Source organism: Citrus sinensis, chromosome 7 (assembly GCF_022201045.2).
Source record: "Citrus sinensis cultivar Valencia sweet orange chromosome 7, DVS_A1.0, whole genome shotgun sequence".
Classification (NCBI taxonomy): Eukaryota; Viridiplantae; Streptophyta; class Magnoliopsida; order Sapindales; family Rutaceae; genus Citrus; species Citrus sinensis.
Window position 1 is genome coordinate 378,571 of NC_068562.1, and position 9,400 is coordinate 387,970.

Consider the following 9,400-nt stretch of genomic DNA (forward strand, 5'->3'; position numbering starts at 1 on the left):
GTTTCGTGACCGGGTCAAAAGTTGAGAGAGTCTGAAACCAGGCTCATTTCCACAAGTCAATGCAGAGAACCGAATCATTTTTATCATCAATAACGTCAAAGAAAGGAGAAAGAAAGAAAGAAAGAAATTAATGCTTTAGATCGATCGATTGATGAAAAATCAATGCCATATTGCTGCTGGTGCTGTACGTGTGGCTTACACATTTAACAACACGCCGGCGCACAGATTGACAAAATTCAAAGTGCATGCATGTTGTATTGTTTGTTCCGGATTTCGTTGGTGGAAGTTTGGAGAGAATTAAGATGAATGACGCTGTAGGATTAGGAAGGAAGGAGGCTAAGTAGTAGTAGAACAGTAACAGACTAACAGTGGTGTGGACTGTGGAGCAAATATAATATAGGAAAAAGTTTCTTAGTTTTGGTCTGTGGATGTGGCCCCTACGCCAGCGGACCCCAAACGCCCGCAAATTAAGCCGGGCATGACAAACTGTTATGGTCTAATCTCTAGTCTCTAGAATTAATGTCGCTGTTCTATTTGGAGCTTATTATTGTGGACGCTAATATATGAATTCGGTGCATTATGAACTATGCCAACAAAACAATATATATATATATATATATATATATATATATATATATATAAATTTTAATGTATTACTTTTTTATCTTTTAGTGTTTAAAATCCTTTTTTTTCTTGTCTTTTAGCATCCACATATGAAAAACTTTTTTATAGACTAGTTTTATATATTTCATTCTTTCGTAGATTTGAAATTTGATTGATTGATCGAACCCAAGTTATGATTATAGAATTCTTTTGGGGTCTTTCGTTTTCTTGGATTCTTAATGCACCATAAGAAAAGAATGATTTGTTGTAACCAAACAAGCGGATCATTACAAATCTACAACTAAAGTGCAAAGATTAAAAGCAAAGCACCCCGGTCGCCCCAGTTCATTTGCACTATTTGCTATTTGGAGGTGAATTATCCTATTTGTTATGATACATAATTGCATTGTGGGCCTTTACCTTGCCTTTGCATTTTCCAAATAAAATGAGTTATGATAGCTTATCCTAGACACAAATAAAATAAAAATAAAAATTAATTACATAATGATTATATTTATTAATTAAAATTAAATTAAAGTTTGATGCGATCTTCATCTACTCGTCGACTGGAAACTATATACATTGCGAATGGCTTTGGACAAAGCCTAATAATCAATATACAGTATACAGGCAGCAGCAACGATCACGAGTTCGAGTTCATCATCAGACTCCCTCAATCAGTCATTAGTGTTGTCAGATATATATGTCATTGTCTGAATTCAACAGTCCGGTATTGTTGTCGTGCCCAGCATTCCAATCATGTTCTTTGTTGAGACACGTTAACAAGAACAACATGAACGTATGTGAATCGGTAACATCTTTATTATGTTAAAGCAGCAAACACCAATGAACTTGTGATCATGCAACTCGTGTGGTGGTACCAGCAGCTGCATCTCGGTGATGCTGCAACACAGAAAATAATAAGAGGAACGCCACTGAAGAAGGCATATCGATTTGCTGGGATAAGTGTGTGAAATAAGCAAAGCTTCTCCCTGTAGTGTATTTACTAATATCTTGAACGTTCAAGCATCAGACTGGATGATAGCCATCCAGCAAGTGGTCATATAAATAATAGAAACACCTAATTATACTCTTGCATTGCACATACAATACATACATATAGCCTCGATAATTAGTTATCCAATCCTATTCTACAAACACCAATGAACAACGTATATACATACATGCACATGCCGACTCCCGCATCAACAACTCGGAACAACTCGTTCCTGTTATGAAAATATTAAAAATGTCTAGTTTAACACTACCGTGTAAGTAATCATGCGTATACCCACCCCCGATGAACTAGCCGTCCTTTGACAAGCCTTCTTTTCTTTGCTGTTTTGGGTTCGCCCCTTGGCTACTGACCATGAAAATCATCACTTCTTATGATGTCAATACGTCAGGTAATGGAACCATTACAATTGCATATCCTTCAGAATTTCCTCAATCAATTCCCTGATGATGGCACACTCCACTTCCCTCCCCAAAGAATTAATCCCTTCATCCATCAAGCCAGACCAAGGGGCCAATCCCAAATCCTGTGCCACCATGCTATCAAGAGCGTGGTAAGATCGGTCAGCTGGAGGGTACAAATATACACTAATAATTTCCCATACTGAATTCAATAATTTTCTTCCACGTGGAGGTGGCAACATGGAAGAATTAATAATCTTCCTCCTGAAGCTAGACATGGTCACAGGCGGTCCCAGCAACGTCGAGAGTGCTTCATTCAACAAATCTAGTAAAATTCTGCGCTCTGCCTTCTTCTCAATGTGATCCTTTAACGTATTGTCATTCTCTTCGGCCACTTTTCTGTAAGATTCTTCCACCTTTTCAAAGATACCGCTGCTGATAGGCTTTGCAAGCGGGTCCCACCTAGATAAAGATTTGTCAGACGAGCCGTCATAAAAACCAGAAGCAACAAGTAGGTCTTGTATGTAAGCTTCTGCTTGATCCTCTAAATCAAGTAATTCCAACTCAGTAGCATCCTCTTCAATTGACATGTCCTCTGGCCCATTATCAAGTTCATTCAGTTGCCTCCGCAGCTCTGTATAATCAACAAATTACCAAACAAGAAAAAAGAATTTCACAAATCAGCATGCCTTTGTATTGAGTAGTAGTACAGTTTCAGTTCACATTTGGTGCCTAAGATAATTAGCCATTCAGTAAAAGCCTCACTAAATTCATGCATGCACGCACGCATTTGCAGCTTCAAAACTCTCATAATGACGTAATATGCATAAAAGCTCTAGAGAGAATAGTTTCCATACCATTCAGATTAGAGCTAATGTCTCTGAAAACCTGAGGTACAGCATCGTCTTCTCCCAAAGTTACATCCGGTGTTGATATTGGGCTGAGATAATCCGTTTTCCTCCAAATATCATCTTGAGGGCTACTGCACACAGATGCAGGGCTAGGTGGCACTTCAGTGGAGTTCTCCTAAGACCACATCAGAGCACAAGTTAATTTGGAGCAACCAGAGATGGACATTTGATTCCGTAGTACAAAAATAAAAGAATAAGTTTTTCTTACGTGTCTTTCGCCTACGTTCATAATTACTGTTGGTCCACTCATGATATCTCTTCCATGGTCATATTCAGCCCCATGAGATTCCATCATTGACTGAATCTTCTTGCCAAATAGCCTTCGCCTAAGTGTAAAACTGTATCGAAAATTGGAGACTTTTTCTCTGAAATTAAACTTTTCTTTTTTCCTTCTTCTGACATCTACTGAAAAATTGTCAATGGCTTCATGTTTCCTCCTGATCTGAGCACCAGTTAAAATATGACGGTCCTCAAGAAGAAGCTGACCGAATGATGTTCCTGATACAGGAGCTGACAAAGACCTTATGAGATTCCTCGGAGACGACTCTCTATTGAAAACTCCATTGTCATCTCCATGCCTGAAAGATCTGGTTTGCATTTCTTGTTCATCTTTCTCAATTTCCCAGTGCTTCCACTCATTTCCAGCCAATGATGTGTCTCCCAATTGCTTTAATCTGATTCTTTCCTTATCTAGCACAGAAGATTTCGATCTGCCACTGACAACTGCGGGACTGTCTGCATGTATTTCTCTCTTAAGAACATTCCTTAATCTCTCTGACAGGAATCTCCTCGTACCCATGTTAATGAACTCCGGGGAGCCTGGACCATTGGCCTGAATTTCAGTTCTATATGATCCCATTGATTCTGATCGAACAAGATTCGCTCCAAGGTCCCTACTACAAACACTCTCTCTGATGTGCTTTGCTATGTGCCTAGCAATTTGTTTTGGATCTGATGGTTTTTCACTGAAAGGGGTTTCAATTCCACTTCCTCGGGCAACTGAACCCTTTTTAAGAGTTTTACCTTGAAGTTCACATTTCAGTCGTTCCTTCACTTCTTCAAGAAAATCTTCTATACTACATCTTCCCTCTAAAGTGTCCAAAGCACTAGTCCGGCAGTCTTCATGGTCATGCATCCTATCAGGACCAGGCTTCAAGATCACTATCCTGGTGGGAGCACTGTCCCATTTGTCATCATAATTCATCATGTAGGTTGGCTCAAAGTCTATACTTTTGCTTCTGCTTCGCAGAGGAAGGGATTCCTTTTGACCAGTTGGGAATAGTTCCGATTTATGTCTGTGGTGTTGTGTTTCGTAAGATGTTGATTTTGATGCTAAACTTTTAGGTTCCCCGGGCTTCTCTCTTCCAGTCATCCGAGAACTTGCATAAACTGCCATTTTTTCCTTGTTGAGGTTCTCTTGGGCAAGCTTCTGCATAGGAATGCCCTCAAGTTCAGCTAACTTTGAACATTCCCTAAACCTGGCTGCCTGCCATGCCTCAAACTCTTTCTTGAACTTTTGCAGTTCCTCTTCTTGTGGATGTTCTCTGGGCCTCGGCTTTTCAAAATCCTGGTGACTTCTCCATCTATCAGCTTCTCTGTCTCTGCAAGGGTAAAATGAGTCAATCTGTATCTGCCTGGAAGAAGCCGGGTTAGAAGGGACATGAGCAACTGAGCTCCTTCCATTCCTTTCCTTTTTCAAAGACTTAATTCCCGAGTGATCATTCTTTTTTCCAATTGGATGAACTACAGATTTTGCTTCGAGTGGTAACACGTCCATACCCATCAGTCTGGCCACAATGCTAGGTGCATATTGTCTGGTATTAGTCCTATTGGATTGTTTTGATATTTCCTCATTAATCAACTTCTTCATTGGAACGTCAGTTGGATAAGAGTTATTTTCAGGCCAATCTTCTTCCAGTGTGTAAGAATACTGAATCATGGAAAAACAAATTTAAAGTTGTAAGTGGAGAGAGAGATTGTTAGAAATTTTATCAGAATCACATCACTAGATTGAATTGGAATTGTTCACTTACTCATAGAACTAAATCTGACTCAGATTTGCAATAGAAAAGCCAAATGCAAAAATTAAGGTAAATTAACTACTATGATCAAGACACTGAAAATTTGAGTTATGCAACTGGAAAATGTGAAAGATAATATAAATGTCTAACTCTTAAGGCAAGGCCGGTCCTATGTCATTCTTTCGTGCACAAGAGAGGCAAGACCTTCCAAAAGATGATAAATTATTCTACATCAAACGAAGAATTGAATTAAAGAAATAGCTTCTCAAATCGACTGTAAAAGTCAAAAACCAAAACATAGTTTTGCCCTCGATAATCAAGAGGAACCATCTCTAAACATCTTGAAGTCCGACAAAATAGTCCTTTCCAGCTAACAGCCTAATCTCAGCCATCATGTTATGCATTACACAAAAGCCACACAGACAAGATTCACATTTCAACAAAATGAGAAAACCTTTATATGTTAGAACTCAGATGACGGATTGAAACGTTACCGGCACATCTCCCAGAACACTATAGCTCTTAGAAGTTTCTGCTTGCAACTCCAAACTATTTCGAGGAGCTTCCAGGCCTGCACAGCAGTTGAATCAACAAATTACTCTTCCAAGCCAGGAAATTTGCAAAAAGATTGAGAAAAAAACTGAATACTACCATTGTTAATACAATGAGCTAAAAAAAATCCTAAAACAAATTTAAATCCCTGACTTGGAATTTTCTCCTTAAAATTCGTAATTGTTGGGATAGATCATCATATATTCCTTGAAATCAAGAAGCTTCTTCATTGCAACTCAGAAAGGAAATATTCAATCAACTTTAGAGCACCACTCATTGGAAACAAAAGTCTTTGAGGACCCTCTACCAGGTCATTCTTGGGAGGGGGGGCCCCGGGGGTTGGGGGGTGTGTGGAAGAGGGGTTTGTGTCTAGGAAATAAGGCACCTTTAGACAATGAATAGAAGAGCATTAGAAATAAATAATACATACCATCATCATTTTTCTTATGTGTATGAATTTTCCTGGCCATACTGCTCTGGTTGAAGTCAAAAAGGTGCAATAAGCCTCCCATACAGCCAGGAAAGTCCACCAAAAAGCTCTGAATCCTTGGTTACCGCCTCCACATCTACCCCATAAACCCGGCGTAACTTCTTAATTCTTTTACCCAATACCAGTCACGGCCTGTATGAAGAATCAAATTAACCCCATGTCATCGAAGGAAAAAACTGAATGCACCCTCACGATTACTAAAAGCACTAAATAACTGATTTGTTTAGAATGAAAGCTTATCACTAGAGGCACTGCCAGCCAAGTGTTTGCTTCGTCGAGTCAATTATGTAAAATCTCAAATCGCAAAATTTAAAGCCTCCATTTGCTATAACCTTTTAATGTAGTTCAAATAAAAAATAAAATAAAATGAAGTTGCCGACAGTCGTAATGGAATAAAGCTGGAATGAATGTGCAGTGAAGGCGTCAAATCATAAATAGTAGTAGTTCTCCAGTCCATGAGCAAGCAAGAGAATTACAGATAAAATTAAAAATACGACAATTAAAAACTTATTAAAACCACACAAAAAGCGATGATAATAATAAATCAATCTAAATTCTTTTACTAAAAATAAAAATTTGCTCAGAAAAAGAATTTGGATTAGACCGCCAAAACCAAATTCATCAACAAACAAACGTGAAAAAGAAGAGAAGAAAAGGAAACTTCGCGAGAGTCTGGGCAACTTAAAAATATAACAGTTGCAGCAAATCTTATTTTAATGCGCGCAAACCAAAACACGCAGCAAGCAAGCAAGCAAAATGCAAAATTCTTTTCAGTCTGTTGTCAGAACTTGGAAACTCAAATCGAAGTAAAACACAAAGTGGGTTTTAGGACTCTCGTCAGCAACCAAAAAGAGCGTGATTCTGAAATCAAAAAAAAAAAAATGAGCTTACCGTCGTTGAACTTGAACAGGAGTCAAAATGCTGCTTTTCAGGAATCAAAACGCTCCAAAGATCAAAATGAATGGACAAAACAGGGTTGAATAAAAATGGGAATTCAAAAGGGACAATTTGTACAATAAATGATGCGAGAAGCTTTCGAAATCAATATCGTAACCTATCGGCCTATTCTTAATGAACAATAATATTATTATAATACACTTGTTTTGAAGAAAAGTTCGCCTTTTGTAGTTGCAGCCTTTGTAGGGGAAGGGGAGTGAGAGAGAGAGTCCATGGCTGTAAGGAATATTAACAATAATAATAATAATAAAGCCACCACACCAGCGAAAAAGTGCAGAAAGTTTTTTTAATTTTGAAATTCTTTATTACTTAATTCTTTTGTAATTTCCTCTCCCTCTCTCTCTCTCTTTTTCCTTTTTTTTTCTAATTTTATTTTGCGGATATATTTTTATTTTCACCATCCTCTAAGGGAAAAAATAAAACATATAATTAGGTAGGTAATATGCGTGCGGTCTCATAAAGCGAACAGTTTTTTTTTTCTTAATTTTTGTTAATTTAAAACCCTGAATGAAAAAGGAAAAGAACAGCTAAGAATATAAATTAGAAAAAGAAAAAAGAAATTAATCAAGAAAAGAAAACAATGCCACTTCAAATGGAATTCTTTTAACATTTTTTTTTTTTTTTTTGGTGAATGATTCGGTTTTGATGAAATGAGATGAGATGAGACGACAGGAAAGGAAAGGGAAGAAAAAAAAAAAAAAAAATAATAATAATAAATAAATAAATAAAGAATCCCTAATTCTAAAAGTGTGCTGCAGCAGCATGTAACGAACAGCTCATGGGACCGATCAGTTGAGTTGGATTGGGTGGATTATTCATCATGCGCACGACACCCTCCATTTGGCGCCATATAACACGGAACGGGGAGAAGTTAAAAAATAATATATATACATAAATAAAAGCATGGACACACTTTTTTTAAAAAAAAAAATTACGGACACGTTGTTAAGTTAAGTCGTGCAACATAATAATTTTATTTTTTTAATACATGTGTTATTTAACAATATTAAAATTTAATTTTATTAAATTACACGATTTAAAATATATATCTATATAAAAAAAAAAGTGAGGCGTCCGCACTAGAGAATAATTAATAATGAAAATATTTTAATTTTGTTAAAATGAAGATGTCACACTAACAGATAAAAGAATAGAGTCTCCAATGCATTAAATATGTTTTTTTTTTATATATTTAACTGACATCCTTATTTTAACAAAGTAAAAATATTAATACCAAAATATGAGTCTTTGCTTTTCTTTTCTCTCATCATCTCATTCTTCTTAATTCAACAAAAAAAAAAAGTATATAATTCAGTTACTCAAACTCCATCGAATGCGCTCATTTATAAATAATTTACCATTTTAAAATTCTGATATTAGTTGTTGAGTAATTTTGTCAGCCATCAGAATATGTTAAAATACATGCATTGAAAATGACTCATAGTTTGGTTTCAACACATAAGAAATGTTATATATATTATAGCATATGACATAATCTTATTTTTATTGAGAGCCCTTCCGTTGGTTTAACATCTTTATTATTATTTTTTTTGGGGTCATGCATGGATTAACAATTAATTACCAGCGAGCGTGTGGCTGGTCTTAGTTTGAATAAAGAAACATGGGAGGGAGCATTACATTGGTGTTTGATAATAATAACCGTATCGTGTCGTGTCGTGTCGTGTAGAGTGGAGTGTCGACCTCCTCCTCCTCTTAATTAATTTAAATGCCATGGTACTTTTTTAATTATTTATTTATTTATGGAATGTTCAGCCAGCGAGTGAGGTTGTAAAAACTGCTGTTTGTTCCCAATAAAAAGCAGAAAGTGAAAAAGGCAATCAAACACAACTCATGAAGATGATGGTGTTGGTGGTGGTGGTGGTGGGTCTTGTTTTTGGTTGTAAAGTATGCAGAAAGCACAAAGCAGGCTTGCAGCTTCTTTATCTTCTGATTCTTCTAACACGTACAATGGATCAATGATGTTCAGACCGCTTTCCCCCATGTGCTTGCTTCAAAAGTTCATATAATATCCTCTGATCTGATCGATGAGTATAACATGATGAATGAATATATATCAGAATATGAAATGAATATTGTACTACGTGTTATATTTATCATGATGAATGAGTGAGATGAGAGTGAGAGAGAGAGAGAGAGAGCCATAATTATGGCAAAAATTTTAAGCTAGGAGGACTACTACTTGTATGTACCCAACTTTAATGAAGCATAATGAAAAACGGACGAGTTTCTTTTTAGTTCGTTCGGCGGGGCGGCTTCTTTGCCGTTCAGGAGCTTCCTTTTTCAATTCCAGGGACCACCCTGTCTGTCTGTCTCCAGTCTCCACAAATACAATCAATTATTTTTCTACTGCAGAAATTTTGCGTTTGATATTCACCACCTCTCACGTCCAATGACATGGCACGAGATAAAAAATATATATATATAATTAT

At 36.7% G+C, this 9,400-nt stretch overlaps 1 protein-coding gene across 4 annotated transcripts; it reads right to left on the bottom strand.

Annotated features, from left to right (window-relative positions):
- Positions 1-1,570: 1,570 nt before the first annotated feature.
- Positions 1,571-7,218, bottom strand: LOC102607101 (uncharacterized). Of its 4 annotated transcripts, none has more exons than XM_006467021.4 (6): positions 6,885-7,218; positions 5,934-6,125; positions 5,446-5,522; positions 3,139-4,860; positions 2,877-3,045; positions 1,571-2,653 (listed from the first exon to the last, which is right to left on the bottom strand). In XM_006467021.4, exons 2-6 carry the CDS (start codon positions 6,013-6,015, stop codon positions 2,022-2,024), a joined length of 2,682 nt encoding a protein of 893 aa, XP_006467084.1. In that variant the 5' UTR covers positions 6,016-6,125; positions 6,885-7,218; the 3' UTR covers positions 1,571-2,021. The 4 variants fall into 4 exon arrangements, with proteins under 4 accessions (XP_006467084.1, XP_024953666.1, XP_006467085.1 ...); XM_025097898.2 differs by having other exon boundaries at positions 7,113-7,211; XM_006467022.4 differs by lacking the exons at positions 5,934-6,125; positions 6,885-7,218 and adding an exon at positions 5,657-5,818.
- Positions 7,219-9,400: the final 2,182 nt, after the last annotated feature.

Coding starts and splice junctions, on each gene's coding strand:
- LOC102607101 (XM_006467021.4), bottom strand. CDS start 6,015: ATGGGAGGCTTATTGCACCTTTTTGACTTCAACCAGAGCAGTATGGCC. Junction 5,523..5,933: donor ACATAAGAAAAATGATGATG/GTATGTATTATT, acceptor ACTGCTGTGCAG/GCCTGGAAGCTCCTCGAAAT. Junction 2,654..2,876: donor CATTAGCTCTAATCTGAATG/GTATGGAAACTA, acceptor TTGATTATACAG/AGCTGCGGAGGCAACTGAAT.